We start from the raw sequence: 19,718 nt of genomic DNA on the forward strand, positions 1-19,718 counted from the left end.
TACGACGATGTTACTCGTGTCTCATTCAACGCAAGCCGCGACCTGCCTGAGTTCTCTTGTAGTTACGATTACAAAAATCTCCATCTAACCTTCCTGTCACCTTAATCGGTCACAGGTGTCCTAGACTAATCTATTCCGCAGCCTCAAACTGCCATAAGGACCCACACTGCCACAAAATATCTTGTTGTCTAACCTTGTTTTATATCGACGTAAGATTATATGTGACAGAGACAGTACCTACTTGTGGCTTCGTGATATTTATTCGTTCGTTGGGGAATGAGAGTAGACTCCCGTTACGGTGACAAAAACTTTCCGTCTTATCCCTGCCACCACCTCAATGTTGTTACGGTAAATCATGCTTCCACTTATGGTGATTCGTGACAGAGTTAGTGCCTGCCTTCTACTAATTCGCGACTTCCTTCTCATACTATAACATAGTCACACAGTAATCTGCTGTAACTGAATAAGAGCCCCAGGTAGACCATGGAGTCACCTTGAATGCTAATTGCAGCTATAATTAGAGCCAGTGTTGATAATATCGCCGATATTTCGGCGATATTCGTAAATATCGCGCGATTTTGGTGAAAACGAAATTTCGGCAGGAAAATAGCGCGATATTTTCATGTTTTTAAATTCTCGCGAGATTTCCGAAATTTCGGCGATATTTTCATAAATATCGCGCTACGACTGCAAATATCGCGGGTTAGGTTTAATCGGGTTATAAAATGGTCTTCACTGTTCAATAACACAACCGTTAACGCAACGCTGCAGCCTGCAACACATTATATTGGTAATATGATATATCTATTGAGAAGCATAACCAGAAATGAAGTGTCACTGCTCCGCAAAACCATATCGATGCTCATTTAAATATATATAGTTTCATTCTGGGGAATATCAACCTTATGACATAGGAATATCAACCTGTGTATTTGGTAACGCTTGTTCCCAACGAAAGCATTTAAACTGAACAAGGCAGGCATCCAGACCAATATTGTAATGTTCATGGAAGTGTAGTGACAGGTTCATTGCAACCAAAGAAAACTCAACTATTTAAGTAACGTTATGTGATGATTTGATCGTATGCCCAGTCTTTCCACATTAGGCATTCCTTGTTAGTTCCTGGTCAATACATCTTTGAGCAATGGGTAATAAACAATGTTTCTAGCAGTCCCGATGGCATCTAATTTGAACAAGTTATGTTAAACCATGGTTTAAACTTTAAACTTTATATATACTTGTGACGAGTATGCAATTCCATAATGTATTTAATACACGAGATCTTAAGAAACTATTGACGACAGTTTACTGGATCATGCAATGAAATCCAGTATAGAGACAATGTAAGACATTTATTTTCCCACAATGTATTAAATTCTAGACTGTAGAGAGACCTTCTTATAAATTGGAAGCAGTGAAGTCGAACATAAATGGATGATATTCTAGTTTTGTGATAAAACCTTTGTATATGTAGATTTCTTTTCCCATACTGTATTAAATTATTAATGTCCTAGACTGTAGAGGGCAGTAACTTATAAATACCTAGCATTGAAGACGAACATTAATGGATGTTAATCTACTTTTGCCACAAAAGCTACATGTGCACCTTGATTAATTGTCTCATATATTAACAACATGGGCAATGTTCATTCTATGGGATGGCAGTGGAAGGCTTCCACCAAGTTTTAAAAAAAATGTAGAAGAAAGAAACTCTCATTTTCATCCCCTCTTTCAATAAGAGACTGTGGCTTCAAATTTTTGACCTTTCAGCTAGGCTTATAAGGCTTTCAAACAATTCGGTCCTGATCAGTCAACAAGTAAATTTTATGCGGGCTTGAAAAAGGCTTCTTTTAGTCCATAATGAGATATTCTATTCCTTGAATTGATTACCCATAAAAATGTACAGACTCCTGAAGTTCTCAGATTTCTGAAATGAGATACTATTCAGATTTTAATATAGATTTCAGACTTCAATACTTGATCTCGGAACCTCGCTCATTAACATAAGGATTTCGGCCTTGTAAATGCTTAATTTCTAGACTTTTAAATCTTCAAAATTTCAAATGATGCAGTTCGATTTGAGTCCTTGATTGGACAATTATCAATTTATCACTATCAGGGATCAGCAGGATTTGGTATCGCCTTTGAAGTTTGATGTATCATTTCTATTTGACATCATATATATCAGTGTTTTCTTCATATTTATGTGCCAATGTGTTTAGTTCATGTTGTTATTGCTTTATATGTTTAGAAATCTGAAAAAAAATGAATATATTATGCATTTTTTATGCTTGCCGATATTTGCCGATATTTTGCCGATATTTTCGCCGATATTTCCGATAAGATATTTTCCGGACCCTCGCCGATATTTTCCCGATACCGATATTATCAACACTGATTAGAGCTGAAGTTGATGGGTCAAAGCGTTTAAATCTCAACATGCTGTCCTTTGTTTCCATGTTTCCACAAATATAGATTTTTCTTCTTAAGTACCAAAACCAGATTGGCATGTAAACTATAGAAAATGAACATCTGGCTGTTCAGTAACATAGTTGGTTGACATGGAGGACACTCACAGAGGACTTCAATCTTGTGTAGTCGGACAGATCTGTATGGTTCTGCTTTTTAAGAAGAAATTTCTGTACTAGAACAAGAGAAAAGTCAAGAAAGATAAAAGATTTTTATCAACTAGTGTGGAATCTTTTACCACTGAAATTGATAGGAGAAAAGGGTCTTAAAACCCTCAGAGCTTCAAGCTCAAAGATAAATAAAGATAAATGATCCAAAACGAATTCAACCCTCTTACTCAAACCCCAAATTTGGCTTTCCCTGCCCAACTGCCCCAAAACTTGCACAAAATTGGAATTTTTCCAAGTTTTCCCCTTTATTGAGGATTGTAGCCTAAGGGGATCAATAGGCTATTTCATCCCTTCGACAATTAATTTCTCAGGGACATCACAGTCCCCCCTTCACGACATTGTTTTTTCTCAAGCAATGACAAATCGTGCGACTGCCCAATTTTTTTCCCTTCTTCGATGCACTAGAGGCATTTTTTGATATCTTCCATATAAGGGTATTTTGACTTCTGTGATTTGTTGACTTTTTATTGATTATTAATTGCCTTCTAGTAGGGATGTCACACATGCAGATTCTCGAGCACTGTTATTCCTCAATTCATTTGGCTTCTTTAAGCAGGACGTCAATTGGACCAACGATGATGGCCGATGTTGGAGTGCAATCTCCTAATGCTTCTTCAACCTTAAGCCCATCAGATGACCCTAAAGGACTCAAATCTTGTATTTCATTATCTGGCAATGAAGGCGATACATCTTCAATACTTTTTTTCAACATATCTAGTAATGGTAAATGCATGAGGGATTCAACATTGCTCTGGAAGGCCAAAGGTCCCTTCTTCAGTGATTTCGAGCTGCTCTGTAATAAAACAATTTCCTCTTTCGGTTGACAGACTTGCTTGAGCCTAAACTTCACATCAACTTTCCCTAACAAGTTATTTCGAGTTGCATATTTATAAGCTGCTACTGCATCCGAAGCACACTTGAAACCCACACTAGCACAGGCTGTATAATAGTAAATTCTGGTTCCTGAAATATCTAATTGCCCAAAACATACAAAATGTGCCTTCAACGTTGCTTTCGATGAAGATGAAGGTCGTGATTCTGATCAAGTTTTCTTGATTTCCTTCCCTTTCACACCTGAAAGACACCGTGATGTTGCAAATATCAATGCAAACTCAGTCGTATCCTTTTGATTTTCTTGAACATCTTTCGTGCACACATTTAAAGGCGGTTCTCTATCATCGAACTTCCTCTGCAATTTGATTTTCTTGTACATTGAGAGACTCTGTAAAAAACAACACTCTTTTGCGTTTCCACTACTTTGTTCTGAAGTTTGAGAACTTAATGCTTTGTCCACTGTATTTGTAAGAACAAATGCACTTTCTACTTCCCTCTTTGAAGATGATTCCGGTAGTTGACTCAAGCTAGTTATAGTTTCTACTTTAGTGTCAAGTTTCATATTCTCCACTTCTGTATTATCCCTTGTGTTTGTTTCGTTTGTAAAAGCCATATTTTCAGACAACACTACCATACACAGGAGCTGTGATGGAGTTACAAGATATGTTGGGCTGGAGCTTACTCAACAGTCAAGTGTTGCTATGCTCGGAATCATTGCAGCACATAGGTGACTTTGTCCTATCATTTCATCATCTTTCTTTAAACAATTGTCTAACTTGCGACTATTACCAACTGCCTCCGAAGAATCCATATCAGGTAAATTTGTAAGGACATTGTCAATTTTTCTCACTAACAAATATTCTGGGTCTCCAGCAGAAGAAACAACAGCTAGTGTCTGTTCAAAGTTTCTAGATGGACTCGTTGGATGTAAGTATCTTCCAGACAATCTTGGACTTAGAGGAATAGGAGCTAGAGAAAATAAAGGGGGATTGCTTGTAAGAATACCTGGAGAAATAGAGACACCATACTTGGAACCCATATCATACATGGCCAATGGATTATGCATATCAGAAGATTCCATGAAACTCACAAAGACAGGGCTTCTGCTTGTGGATGCCTTCTCGGCAGCATTCACAAGCTTGGGGGATTTTGCTCGGGAATCACACGTTATCGCTTGAGATTCATTGTTGCCTTGAGATGGTTCGACAAGTGTGAAAGTTGACGAGGTAGATATCTCAAAGATTCGAGAGGCAGACCCATCCTTTTTTGAAGTTATAGGTTCTACAATTAGTAGCAGACACTGAGACAAGTCCAGGGCATACTGTTGAATTGTTTGGGTCTGAACAACATTCTTGCTTGTAGCAGTTAGACTTAAAATAGGCATTACTACAAAAAACTTTGCTAGATAGCCCATGCGTGTGGCTGCAGGTTTAGAACCATATTGTATGTGTACTCCATATATGGCATTTTTTTTGGCATTTGTCAGTAAAATCAGGCTTGTACGAGGTATAACTGAAACTTGATTAAAAAAACAATCTCATGTCTTGGCACTAAAGAACCCCTGCGTTCAAGTGTTTGAATACACTGCCAATTTTTTGAATCTGACGACGATAACCGATCAGATGAACTTGAAACACCCATAACTTCAATTCTCGATTAAAGGGATCAACAGTTAAAAGGACTGTGGGATCAGGATGATGAGGTACTGTTAGAAATGCAACTGAGCCAACAGGCTGCCCATCATGAGGTTCAAGTGTTGCCATGGGAGGCATCTTCTTATCTCCCCAGATTTGGACCTAGCTCTGCTGCTCTGGAGTTTTTGCCAAACTCATTCATGAACAACACTTGCTTCGTCTTCGACTGATTTCCACCCTCTGAGCTAAATTATTGTCTGCAATTGTTGTCACATTTAATATCCGTATTAAGTTATTCCCTTTCTTTCCCCATTTATATGCTTGATCAATAAGATCAAAATACTCTAAATCCTCAAAACATTTTTGCAGGGAAGAAAACGGTTCGTTGAAGTAGACGCAAAGACAAACTTGGGTAAGATCCTTTCCAATGTTGTCTTTAGTCATTGACCAAGGGCCGACTCCTTTTTGTCCTTTCCGGTGGTTCATGCCAACTCTTTCTTCTTTTCCCATAGGGATAGCCAAAACCAACATGTTCCATGTCAACATCAAGGCCACTGGTACCTTCAGACAAATCTTCATCGTCAAGAGGTCCATCGTCAAATATGATAGCGAATCCTTTACGCCAAAAACTGTTGTCATCATCTTCCTTTGTTTCTACCTTCCCACCATCTTGCCCTTCATTGACTTCCTCAGGTTCGACTGTACTACCCCTATATTTACCATGCTCTCATTCACCTGCATCTCGCTTCTTTTAGTGAAATTCACTTTATCAACAACTGTATTCTCTATTTCCACTTTTCCAGTCTTATTCTTGTCATCAACACTACCATTGCCTTCAGACTGCTTCATGGAAGACCTTGTAATATTCTTAGTGGAAATGCCGGTATCATTATCTGAAGTCATTGTGCTCTTATCATCAGGTTCCGGGGATTGATACGCATCGTTTTCCTTGGACGCTGTAGCCTTTTGTTAAAATTTTCTAATTCCTCAAGAGCCCTTCTGTTCCAATATTGCAATCGATTAATGGTTTCTGTTTGCTTCTGTTCTAACTTCTGCCATGAATCTGCATAATCCTTGTCAAAGATTTTGTTTAGCTGCTCTATCTTCAAACATCATCCAACGAACAATAGGACCAACTAATGATACTATTCTATATTGCTAGCAATATCATGATTGTACAATGAACCACATGGTATTATGGTTGACTGCTGACAAACAATTCCAAATCCACCAGTATATTCATAAAGCAAACAAATCCAGTAATCCAATCCTCTAAATATGACTGGTTATTACACTAAGATTCCTCTACAGGCTACTATTTTGTGACACTCACTCGAAAATTTTGCCTGAGAATACCCTTGTGTTGACTTGATTTGGCACCTGTGAATAATTGAGTATGACGACGTTACTCGTGCCTCATTCAATGCAAGCTGCAACCTGCCTGAGTTCTTCTGTAGTTATGGTTACAAAAGTCTCCGTCTAACCTTCCCGTCACCTTAGTCGGTCGCAGGTGTCCTCGACTAAATCTATTCCGCAGCCTCAAACTATCATAGGGACCCACACTGCGGCAAAGTATCTCACTCCTAAGTTTTTTTTTTATATCCATGTAAGATTATACGTGACAGAGCCAATACCTACTTGTGGCTTCGTGATATTTATTTGTCCGTTGTGGAATGAGAGTAGACTCTCATTATGGTAACAAAGCTTCCGGCCTTATTACTTCCACTGCCTCAATGTTGTTACAGTAAATCATGCTTCCACGTATGGTGATTCGTAACATAGCCAATGCTTGCCTTCTACTAATCCGCAACTTCCTTCTCATACTATAGCACAATCAAAGGGTAATCTGTTGTAGCTAAATGAGGGCCCGCTATCCCTGGTAAACCACAGAGTCACCCTGGATGCCAATTGCCACTATAATCAGAGTTGGCTTAGATGGGTCAGAGCGTCTAAATCTCCATGTGCTGTCCTTTGTTTCCACATTGCCACAAATATGGATTTTTGTTCTTAAGTATCGAAACCAGATTGGCATGCAAACTATAGAAAATGAACTTCTGGCTGTTTCGTAACAGAGTTGGTTCTTAAAGGCATCTCAACTTCTCTAGTTGAATAGTATCTCCCTAGACGCCTTTGCTTGTTCGGATTCTTCCTTGATGCATTAAGCCATCTTTTGTCGACAAGACAAATAGTGGATCAGGCTATCAAAGAGGATATGTATAGACCATACATTTAGGTCACCTTTCATAGACTTTGATCTCTCATAAACTCTACCACAAGGAGAGAGGGGTATTCCTACCTTGCACCTTGCTACTTAGAGGCTCTCGCGTTAGATCCTCCCTCTGGTCGGGCTCAAGGTTGGTTCTTAGAGGTGTCTTGGCTTCTCTAGTCGATCAGTATCTCTCTAGAGTGCTTTCCCCTGTTTGGATTCTCCTGTGATGCATCAAGCCATCTTTGTCGACTATACATATATTGAATAAGACTATAATAGAGGATATCTACAGATTATGCATTCAGGTAACATGGACCTAGGCTTTGAATGCAGGTGAATGAAACCCTAGGCGTCCGAGACTACTATCTGAATTTAATGACCAGTTTGACCATGGCAGCTAATGAACCGGCCGCTTTGACTGGTTACAGGTCCGACCTGTCTGATTTTGAATACTATGGTTTCTCCTCAGACTCCCCCTTTGGGAGGCCAACCAATATTATCGAGACCAGTTCAACGTTACTAGTTTGTACATCATTCCACATTCTCTCAGAGCATTAGAGAGATTAGCTGTAGATGCACTCATAGTAGAGCATCTCCTTCATGGCAGTCTACTTCCCAGACACAGAGGAGCGGCCAGAGATCCCATTGGAGTTTCCTTGTTTTGACCTCAGATGCTACAGTATCCCTCACTCGTGCATTGCCCCTAGGCTCATCTCAAGGTTCACAAATTCTTCATCGGCAAGTACCCTGTTCACATTCTGCATGTTGGTAATGTCAAAATGTCAATATGTTCTGTATCATGGTGTTCATTTCTTGATGTGCCTCCCTAAATGTGTTGTGTGTGTTTTCAACAATCTTAAGATATGTAATGGCTTGTGGTAAGTTTCACAATCTCCTTTAAATTCTCGTTTGCTGTGATCAACAATTGGTTAATATTGACTATTGACTGCAGAACATGTCCAGTATGTCAATATGCAGGTTTATTGTGGGATGAATTTGATCCATGAGTTTGATTTTGTTCCTTGTTTTTTGTGAACCTTTTTAAGCTTTAAATTTCATCTTTATTTACTATATATCCGTTCAGCATATTATACGATCCAGCGTTTTCTTGATTTTGACTGTGCATACCCTATGAGTGTGTCTTGTGTTTGACCTGTTAATTTTGAAGAAAGTTGTTATTGATAGGTAGAAATTAGAAAACCAACTTTCTTTTTTATGTTGTGTAAAGCTCAATGCATGACTTTCTGATGTGTTTGGTTGCAGGCTTGATAGTTTGAAAGTGGAATCACATGGGCTATCCTGACCTCAATTTTATGTGAAGTGGTTTCTGTATTTGGCCTTGACCACTGCACAGATACAGACATTGGTGAAAATTGTGTTAGTTAAGCATCTGTTCAGAATATATTCCTCAGAACTGGTCATGATATCGGTGCAATGTACATGCATCTTAAAGGTATGAAAATATTTCAGTGCTTTAACTTATGCTATTTTACAAGTCTAGACTTTTCTAATTTGTTGAGGGAGAATCTGTTGTCCGTTGTTTTTTCAGTGTTCAAATTAATTGGAAATATTAGAGCATGTGGGCAGAAGAATTTTCTGAGCTTGCTAAGAGCACAGTAAAGATCATGTAGGAGGATCGAGGGAGAGAGAGGTTCAGTACTCTTATATTCTACCTTGCCAATTCGAAGAATCCCTTGCTGTATTTTTTCGTCTCTTATAACTTGTCATTCACAAAGGAGGACATCAAACTTTGTGCTCAAGGAAGTTTATTGGGGGAGAATATGGAAGTACAAACATGTGGGAAGCCTATTGATTCTTTGCTTGAAAAGGTTCTCTGTATGAACATCCTGTCTTCAGATTACTTCAAGGAACTGTACAGGCTGAAGACCTACCATGAAGTTATTGATGAGATCTATAATCAAGTTGATCATGTAGAACCATGGATGACAGGGAATTGTAGGGGTCCGTCTACAGCATTTTGTCTTCTCTACAAATTTTTTACCATGAAGTTGACAGTGAAGCAAATGCATGGGCTTCTTAAGCACGAGGATTCTCCATACATAAGATGTGTAAGATTTGGATCTGTTCTAATTTCCTTTCATGTACACCTGTTTTGTTTTGTTATTAACTTATTTGTGATGTCAATCATGACAAATATTTATTGTCATTGCTTTTAATTAATTTTCTTGCTCTTTTGGGTTCCTTATAGTCATTATGGGTTCTGTTAAAATCATGGTGTACCCCATTTGGCGAAACTGGATAGGAAGTTGTTTCTTCTGGTTGTGTGTTCTTGCTATGGTTAAGTAGATAAACTGAACCACTTTATGTGGAGTAAGTCTAAGCCAGTTTTAAGTATAGTCCTAGACACTGAGTTATAGTCATGAGAATATGGACATAACTGATATCAATAGCAGTGTGTCATAGTGTATTTGAAATTGCAGTGGGGCGTGTTTGTTTGTTTCTGTGGTTTACATTTAACTCTTTCCAGTGTGATGCATGGTACACGTTGAACGTTTATATCTTTTTCATGTGCATCTAAGATTGGTTTATTTGGAAATGCAAGGTTGTTCTTATATGCAATGGCTGCAGTTTGCCATTATGTATCTGAAATTCTGATGGAGAGAGTCTTTATTTCACAATTAGTTGATTTATTGCCTTATGACACTTACACTGGTCATCATGATTTGATGAGCTGATCAATAGGGTTTATTCAGTGCTGATAGTGCTGATTAACGAATGAATTAAATTGAGATAACATGCCCTTATAACATCAAAGTTGCTATATGAATATTTTTGTACCTTCAACATGCTTGCTTACACAGGTCTGATGGTGTGTTTGGTTTTCTTCTAGTATATCTTTTTACCGTTCAAAATGTTTTTACTGCTCAGGATTCTTTTGCTTTCTTCTTCACTAGAAGTTCAAGATGTTTTTACTGCTTGGAGTATATTGAGTTATGCGATTCTTTTTGTTCTCGTTTCTATGCTTATCCAAGTTTTTGTTTGAATGATTTATTGTCTTGAAATTTTCCGCAGATTGGTTTCCTGTACCTGCGTTATGTTGCAGATCCTAAGACGTTATGGGGTTGGGTTGAGCCTTATGTTAAGGACGAGGAGGTATTTTCATTCCCTCATTCTTTTGGTGAAGATAACAGATATTCCTTTTCTCATAATGTTATGGTTTTGTTTCTGGTTGAGGAATTTATGATTATTGGCCTCCTATCTTTTGTATAAAATAACTTTATATGTATACCTAAGTAAATATATAATGTCCGGATAATCTCTCCATGCAAATACAACACGGTCAACATGTGAACTACACTGTGTGTAGGTCAGATATCATGAGACAACAGAAAATAATCAGACATTCTAATTGCAAGTTTCACTTACAAGGGTTCGAGATCCTGAGGCTTCTAGAAACTACACTGGCATCCGCAAAGGGACAGCTTGGGGCTTTCTCCTTGGTGTGTCTCTAGTCAGCAGTGGTTTTGAGACCCAGAATTATCCATGATGTGACCTTGGACACACTTCCTGTTTATCTCATGATCTGGGTCCTACATTACGGGTTGTAAAGCATGTTTCCAAAGCAGGCTTCTTTGTAGCAGCTTCCTGTTGTTGAACATCTGCAGCTGTTCTTTGGGCTGTTTTTTATTTTTGAAGATCCCCATGTTCTATTGGTGTTTGTTTTCCATTCAGGCTCTCCCATACTCTTATACTCTTAGAAGGTGGGTAAGGGGCTACAGGGTCTCAATTCTCTGAAGTTTTCTGGGATTATACCTTGGTGTTTTTTGAAGTTTGGTCACATTTGGTGAACAGTGACACTGGACTCTAGGCTTCATTGCTTTGCTGGTTCTGGTGACTTTACTTGCTTCCCCCACCGGGGGGGGGGGGCAGCGTAGAGGACTGTCTTAGCCGACAAAGATCTCCCACATATGCAGAAGTTGTCAGTCGCTCGGCTCCCCTTGGCACAACATAGTCCCCTCACCTTCTCCCTCTCTATCTCCTCTCCCACTTTTCCCATCCCCTAGTCTGTAATATCCCTCTTAGACAGATTAGATAGATTACCTTTGGTCTGAAATTCTGATTTAGGGTTTCAATAAACACATGACAAAATTGTATTGTATAACAGTGTTGCAGTACTTCATCAATCTATAAAACAGCGATGATCTTTTATTGAATGTACAAGTAGTATAATAAAGAACTCAAGCAACAGTTGATTCCACAAGCAACCATTATAAAGTAGGGCCAATTCAACAAGCAAATAGCAGACTTACTATGCAGTACGAAGATCCACAGTTTTCCTAAGAGGGATATCAACACAAATGCAATTTCTAGGCTTGCAAAACTATAGCCATCCTTGCTCTATCCATCAATAGCCGGGGACACAAATTTCCCTAACCTTAGATTAACTGATGCCTCTCAGCTTACTGCTACAGTCCCCCCCGTGTGCTGCTTAGGCCCAGAACCACCCCTGGTTCAACAATTGTTACCCCTTATGGCCCTGTCTTGGCCTTGTGCTGATCTGCTGCCATAAAATCACGCCAGTCGGCCTTGCACTTGGCCTTATACCCTATGCTGCTATCCTGCACAGTATTCAACCCTTGCTGCGTCAATCCCTAGACAGCCGACACCCTGAATTCACCCTTTAGACCCTCTTTGCCTAAGCCTTGTGCCAGCTGCAAACTTAGAATCCAGAGTGGGGCCCCTTAGGCCACTCGCTGCCCTGAACTTAGCCTTATGTCAGTTTGCTGTTTCAGGAGATTAGAAACCAGCCATCCCCGCTGCCTTAGACAGTTCACTGCCGTTCGCTCACTCAGACAGCTCAATCCGCTGCTCTTTACCAGGCTCTGCTGCCTCAGCAAAACTAGATTCCAGTGACTTGCTGCCTCAGAAAGATAGCTTCATGCCGCTCACTGCCTCAAAAAGATAGATTCCATCCACTCACTGCCTCAAAAAGATAGATTCGAGCCAGAACTTGGTCACCTGCAGCAGGAAAAGATGAAAAAATTGGCTAGGGTGGAATCTTTCACCACTGCAACCAATCATAGACAAGGGTCATAGAACCTTCCAAGAGCACTCAGCTAGAAGAACAATCCATGATGATCATAATGACTCTCTTCCCTTCCTTGTATAGTTTCTTCTTGTGGCTTTTCCATCCTAAATTCAAATTTGAGTGACTTGCAAGTTTCCCTCCATTTTTCACAATTTAATTTTATTATCTAATGTTAGTAAGTAACATTAAATAATAATTCCCCCTTTTGAATGACTATAGGCTACGAGGCTAGATAGCTACTATGTCCTTATGTGGGCAATTAACTTGATGAGGATATTGCATAGTCCACCCTGCCACCGCTCGTGCTACCTTCCTTTTTGATAGAGGCCACGTTGACTCACCACTCACTTCAAGGAGTTGCCCCTCCATTTACCAATTCATGTCATCAGGGACAACCACAATCAAATACAAGATGATTTCCATTGTCCTCGTGGAGGTAGCCCTTAATTCCTACCCCACTCTACTTGTCAACACGCCATAAACCTCCCCTTACTCCTATCGATGAACAACTGTTTTGATAATCAATGTAAATCTCTTCACAAACAACCTTGTTTTTCCCTCATGCATGACCTTTATTTTTCGATAGCCCAACACCTGGTATTTAATTCCAAGCAATAAATTTTTGAATAAACATAGGTAGATTCCTAACAAATAGCATTCAACAGAGGCAATTAACTATATGAATCACATGATCACAAGCATATTTCTGCCCAACAAATTAGTTCATCAATAATAAAACTCAGAACCTACTTGGGCTCCCGTCCTGGGATAAATGGCCCAATTGAGGAATTACATATACAACAATAAACTTGGAGTTATCCAATTGATCAAGCCCTAGATTTGTCCTTAGATCTTTTTGCAGTTGATTTGGATTTGTCTCCCTCTCTACTCCTTGCACCCTTCGTGAACCTGACACACTTGAGTATCACCCTCCAGTGTTCCACTGGGACGCCTCCCCTAGGGTTAGGTGCACGCACCCCTCGCACTCGGGATGGGGAGTCTCTTGAGGGTGAGTTTCCCCATGCACCCTTTTTGGGGAGTCTCGGGGAGAGGCAAGGGGGTGCGTTTCCCTAGTGTGGGAGTCTAGACTCCCCAAAAAGGGTGCGTCTGGGAGTCCCCCTTCAGTGTGGGAGTCTAGACTCCCCAAAAAAGGTGCGTCTGGGCGTCCCCCTTCAAAAAGGGTGCTTATGGGCGCCTCCCTTTAAATTTGTGTAATAAGACCCAAATTAAAAATTAAAATATCAAAACTCAAAACAATTAAAAAAATTTAAAATTAAAACTAAATAAAACAAAAAAAACATTAAATAACTAAAAGTTTAAAACCTAGGTTCAAACTTTGAGTTATATAAATTTAGTGTTCAAACTTTGAAAATATACTAGTATGTTTTGCTTTCAATTTAGATTCTAGAATGATGAATGATGAGTTTAATTTTTAAATTAATGTAGATTGTAGAATGATGAATGATATGGATCAATGTATTTGAATATTTCATTATTGATTTTTATTTTATTTTTATCGAGTCTCATGGTATGTATGAATAATTCAATAATGAGACTTGAGTATGTCATATGAATGATGTATGTATCAAATGAATGATGAGGATGGAACAATGATTCTATTGTCTATTTAATATTTTTATGCTTTCATTATTGAACAATGAACAATGAATATGAACTTGAATTATATATATATATATATATATATATATATATATATACCTCGATGTCTCCCTGCACCCCCGAAATTTCCCTAAAATTTGAGGGTACTCCCACATGCCCCTGTGCGTCTCCTTGCACTCGCGTCTCTCCGCACCAGAGTCTTGGTGGAACATTGTCACGCTCCTCCTAAAGCTAGTGGCGCTGTAGTGCGTCTTCTCCCTCTCGTTAGCCTTGGTTTTATAACTTTACATTGAGTCAAAACCCTAACTTTAACCCTAATCTCAAAGTGATTGATGGTTGAGATTAGATCTCGCCTTAGTTTTCTTAAGTTTTATTAGTTCAGTAAGCCAACATATTAATATGTGTTTTTTCCCAAGTTAAACTTAGGCTAAGTGTTAAATTTGGACAACTAGGTCCAAACTCCATGTTCTGATGCTCAGATTAAGAGGCTAATATTTTTGTTGGATTCCTCTTTCTGAGAGGTGTAAAATCCATATAAAAATAGTCTTAATCCGATGAGCAGAACTTATATTGTGAATTTATTATTCTTAATAAATTATATGTGCAAGGTCAGCCAGTTTTGTAATGTAGGCTCACATGCCCAACAGATGTGTCACACACCCTCATTGATGGATATATATACAGGAAAAGTTGGAGAGAATTTGATCACAACTCAACTCACATCTTCCTCTCTCATCTTAGAGAGTACGCTACCTGGAGGACGAATTTCAGCCACACGTGGGAAGGACGAAGAGGACAGACCGTACGGATTTTCTGCTGCTAGGGTTTCTGCTGCTAGGGTTTCGCAGAAAGTTTGACCAGCGTTGACTTTGGTCAATGCTTGGTCCAATCAAGCTGAAAATTGGTGGAAATTTCGATTTTTGAAGGCCGTACTATCTGGCACAAAAATCGAGGTCAAAGGGTTGACCGTTTTGCTGCTGCGTTGACTTTTAGCTTGCTGCCCCTGCGTTGACTTTTCAGGACAGCGTTGACTTTTGTAGAATTGACTTGGGTTGACTCATCTACTAGTTGGAGGGATCTTGTGACACATCTGGGCTGGCTGACCAAAGGAGACTTTGCTGGTTGAAGCATCCTGTTGACCGCCGAAACAATCTCTCACATTTTTCCTGTTTCTGATTTGTCTTCTGTAAGATCTGCTTATATGTTCTATCTGCATTTTGCTTAACTACTTGTATGATTGCTGTGAGAAAAGTGAAATTGCTCTTAGCATAGAACATCTTCAAAACTTAACATGGTATCAGAGCTGAGGTGAAGACAAACTCTATCTATAGCAATCATCATCGATGTCAATGGATGCCTTTGTGTCGCTGTACATAAAGGATTATATATGCTATCAATGATATACACGTTGTAACGGAAAGATATACAACGCAGCTGTAGAGGATATGTTTAGGCAGTAAAGGAAGCCGCAGTCATAAGGACATGAGGCTGCAGTCATGAAGAGTCAAGTATCCGCAGGCTTAAGAGCTCTGGCCAAAGTGCGAAGAGGAGTATTTCTGTGTCTTTTGTTTATGATCTGATTGGCCGAGTAAGGAAGGAGGCTAGCCGAGCTTGTAAAGAGGAGTTCTGGGCATAAAGACAAGGGTTATTCTCTATGCACAGGCCGCTGAGTGATTTTGAGTTTTACAATGGGACAAAACTCTGTTTTGAGAGGGCCGAGAGGCCCAACAAGGAGCAGGAAGAAGGCCGCAGTACCCTTGACCATCAACGCAGTAATTAAAAAAGTTTGAAGGCTGTATAGTAGGGCTGTCGTAGCAGCCACAGAAAGCCCTAACCAGGGCCGAAATTTCAGGGTCTGTGCATTGGTCGAAATGTATTTGTGGACAGAAATATGACGTCTATCACAGGTATGTGCTTGTCTTTTGTAATGATGAATTTGCCAGATATTATGGTCAAGATTAGACAGTTTGCAATTCTGGTATAATGGGCTGTAAGAAGATGCTTGGTAAAGCTCCAAGTATAGTCCCTTGAGAGGGACAACAAGGGCTGTTACAAGGCAGATGCTTTGGAGTCTTAAAAATGGATATATGGAAGAGCTTAAGGGTAGTCAAGTGGGCTTATTATCAGACCCCATCTTCTGTAGTGAAACATGACAATATGACATAGTTTTCTGACAGTGATCTTCTGCACTTATTGTAGTATCACTTACTCTCATGACAGTTATGCCTAGCAGTGATATTTCAATTTTCACAAGTCCTCCATCTACAAGATGTACTCTATGTACCCAAATTGAAGAAGAACCTTGTGTCTGTATCTGCCATGGAAGACAAAGGATTCAATGTAACTTTCCCTGATGGAAAGGTACTCATGTGGAAGAAGAGCTTCAAGGAAGCTATCTCAATTGGTTTTAGAGTTGGTACACTCTACCAGGTTGGAGGGAGTCCGTTGGGAGCTATGACTTGTGATACTATCCGTCAAACCAAACTATGGCACCGAAGATTTGGACACCCTCATTACAAGGCTCTTCCCGAAGCAAGGAAGGTGGTGACAGGGATGCCTGATTTTGGAAATAATCATGAAGGTGTATGTAAGGGCTGTGCTGAAGGAAAACATTCAAGGGGACCTTTCCCCTCAAGTGTCACAAAGACATCTGAGATATTGCAACTGGTCCATTCTGATCTTTCCGGTATGTTGCCTGTAACATCCCTAGGGGGATGTTCTTACTATATGACATTTACTGATGACTTCTCTCGCAAAACCTGGATATACTTCTTGAAGAAGAAGGATGAGGCTTTCATGTGGTTCCGTACCTTCAAAGCCTTGGTGGAAAATATGACCGGAAAGAAGATCAAGATTTTGAGGACTGACAATGGCACTGAATATGAGTCAAATGAGTTCAAAGACTTTTGCAGAGAAGCTGGCATTAAGAGGGAGACTACCACTGCATATACTCCTGAGCAGAATGGTGCTGCTGAACGCAAGAATAGGACTATTGTGGAAGCTGCCCGTGCCATGCTATGTGACCAGGGTCTTCCAAAGTTTCTGTGGGGAGAAGCTGCAAATACTGCTGTGTACATTAAAAACCGATGCCCTCATTCCGCTTTGGACTCCAAAACTCCCGAAGAGTTTTTCTCTGGTAAGAAACCTGATGTCTCACATTTTATAATTTTTGGATGTCCTGTCTATTTTCATGTGCCGAAAGAAAAGAGAAGTAAGCTGGATGCTACTGGAAAGAAAGGAATGTTTGTGGGCTACAGTGAGACTTCTAAGGCATATAGAGTCTATGTACCCGGTCAAAGGGAAGTAGAGATAAGCCATGATGTCACTTTTGACGAAGATGCTTCCCTGAAGAAAGTAGTAGATCTTCCTAGATCTGAAGAAAATCATGAAGAAAGACCTGGAAATCTGGAAGAACCCCAGGATGAGACTATGCCTGATGTTGAAGGGCCTATGGACCCTATTGATCCTTCCCCTTCTCTAGGAAAGAAGCCATAATGGCTCAGGGACACCCTCGAAGATGCTAAGGGTCATGCTGCCCCAAGGGGGACATTCCGAGAAAGCAAGAAGCCGTGTAGATACCAAGGGTATCTAGCTGCCATGAGTTCTATTATACAATCTGAACCTGGATTTTTTTGAGGAAGCCATCAAGCATCAAGTCTGGAAGGATGCTATGCATGAAGAATATGAGGCTATTATGAAGAATGATGTCTGGGATGTGGTCCCGAGACCGAAGGACAAATCTGTTGTCACCTCTAAATGGCTCTACAAGATTAAACATGGACCTGATGGGAGTGCTGAAAAGTTTAAGGCAAGATTTGTTGCCCGTGGCTTCTCTCAAAAGGAAGGAATTGACTATGACGATATATTTGCACTTGTGGCACGATATACCACCATCCGATCCATCATAGCCCTTGCTGCTACGCAAGGATGGAGTCTTCATCAGATGGATGTCAAGACCGCTTTTCTGCATGGTGCAATAAAGGAAGAGGTGTATGTAGAACAACCTCTGGGATTTGAAGTTCAAGATCGAGACACTTATGTCTGCAGGTTGAAGAAAGCCCTCTATGAGTTAAAGCAAGCACCCAGAGCTTGGTATGAGAGGATGGATGGTTACTTGATGAAGCTGGGCTTCACTCGAAGCAATGCTGATCCAAACCTTTACTTTAAGGTTGTGGAAGGAAAGCCTCTCATTCTAGTGCTGTATGTGGACGACCTCTTCCTGACAGGTGATGACCCTCTCATTCATCAATGTAAGAGGGAGCTTGCTGCTGAGTTAGAGATGAAAGACCTAGGACTGATGCACTATTTCCTAGGCCTGGAGGTCTGGCAGAGACCTGGAGAGATTTTCCTTTCTCAAGGAAAATATATTGTGAAGCTTCTGGAAAGATTTGGGATGGTGGACTGTAAGTCCGTGTCGACACCAATGGAACTCAACTTTAAGAAGTTGAGTGGCAGCGCTGCAGGGCCTATCTTGGCCAATCCTACTGAGTATCGTCAACTCATAAGAGCTTTGATGTTCTTAGTGAACACCCGTCCGGACATATGTTTTGCAGTGAATACTTTGAGTCAACAGATGGTTGAGCCTCATCATTTTCACTGGGTTGGTGCCAAGAATCTTTTGAGATATCTTCGGGGCACGATAAACCATGGGCTGAGATACACTGCCGGGAGTGTGATACTCCGTGGATATACTGATGCCGATTGGGCTGGCAGTGTGGTGGATCGTAAGAGCACATCTGGATGCTGTTTCAATCTTGGTTCTGCTTCGATCTCATGGATGAGCAGGAAGCAGAAGTCGGTGGCTTTGAGCACCGCGGAGGCCGAATACATTGCTGCTAGTATGGCCTGTTGTGAAGCAGTTTGGTTGAGGAAGCTCTTTAGTGAGCTGTTCCAACATGTGCTAGATACCACTGTGATACTCTGTGATAATCAGAGTGGGATTCATATGACTGAGAATCCTGTGTTCCACGACCGATCCAAGCATATTGATATCAGGTACCACTTTATCCGAGATATGGTACAGCGAGGCGCCGTAAGGCTCGATCATATAGGAACTGATGAGCAGGTCGCGGATATTCTCACTAAGCCCCTGGGGAAGGTCAAGTTCCTAACCTTCCGTGAGAGTCTTGGCGTCGTGGAAAGACCCTATGATGTGGGTCCTGTTGGACGATGAGCTCTGGGAGCTCTGGGGGGCTTTGGGGATAGCTTCTCGGAGCTATAAGCACTCATAATGCTTTTGCCCCACCCTTGTGATTATTGAGCTGGTTCGCCACTCATTTATCTGTGCCCCGTATGCATCCTACCCATTGAGTTCAGGGCTCATGGGAAGTACCTCTCATTTGGCCAATGAGGTGTGGAAAAGTTAGAGACTATTAGCAAAGACTGATGGACGCATCAGAGATTGCCGTACTCTCTATCTAGGATGACATGGTCCAACCACTTGATCTGGGATCAAGATTTGTGAGGTCTGGGACCTCTGGACTGACTATGTCAGTCGGGGAATGATGTCTTTGTGACTGACCCACTTCTGTTCTGAAATAAAGAAGCCAGCAAAGCAAGTTTCGGCGGGATGACTCACGATGTTGATTGCACTAATAAATGGAGTTCTCCCTAGTTGAGAGGGAGTGTTAAATTTGGACAACTAGGTCCAAACTCCATGTTCTGATGCTCAGATTAAGAGGTTAATATTTTTGTTGGATTCCTCTTTCTGAGAGGTGTAAAATCCATATAAA

The 19,718-nt window shown here is 40.5% G+C and overlaps 1 protein-coding gene across 2 annotated transcripts in view; it reads left to right on the plus strand.

The window, feature by feature from the left end:
- LOC149208913 (uncharacterized) overlaps positions 1 to 19,718 on the plus strand; it is an 86,785-nt gene that overhangs the window by 11,172 nt on the left and 55,895 nt on the right. The window contains exons 2-5 of one of the 2 annotated variants that reach the window (XM_089396205.1): positions 8,580 to 8,769; positions 8,866 to 8,951; positions 9,006 to 9,385; positions 10,350 to 10,430. In XM_089396205.1, the coding sequence (XP_089252331.1) occupies positions 9,098 to 9,385; positions 10,350 to 10,430 (369 nt within the window). In that variant the 5' untranslated portion in view covers positions 8,580 to 8,769; positions 8,866 to 8,951; positions 9,006 to 9,097. Of the gene's footprint in view, positions 1 to 8,579; positions 8,770 to 8,865; positions 9,386 to 10,349; positions 10,431 to 19,718 lie in introns of both variants that reach the window. The other variant, XM_089396204.1, reaches the window with a different exon arrangement.

The sequence above is a fragment of the Pinus tabuliformis genome, chromosome 1_2, assembly GCF_031772625.1.
Source record: "Pinus tabuliformis cultivar Carrire ecotype Pingquan chromosome 1_2, CPIR1, whole genome shotgun sequence".
In the NCBI taxonomy this organism is placed as follows: Eukaryota; Viridiplantae; Streptophyta; class Pinopsida; order Pinales; family Pinaceae; genus Pinus; species Pinus tabuliformis.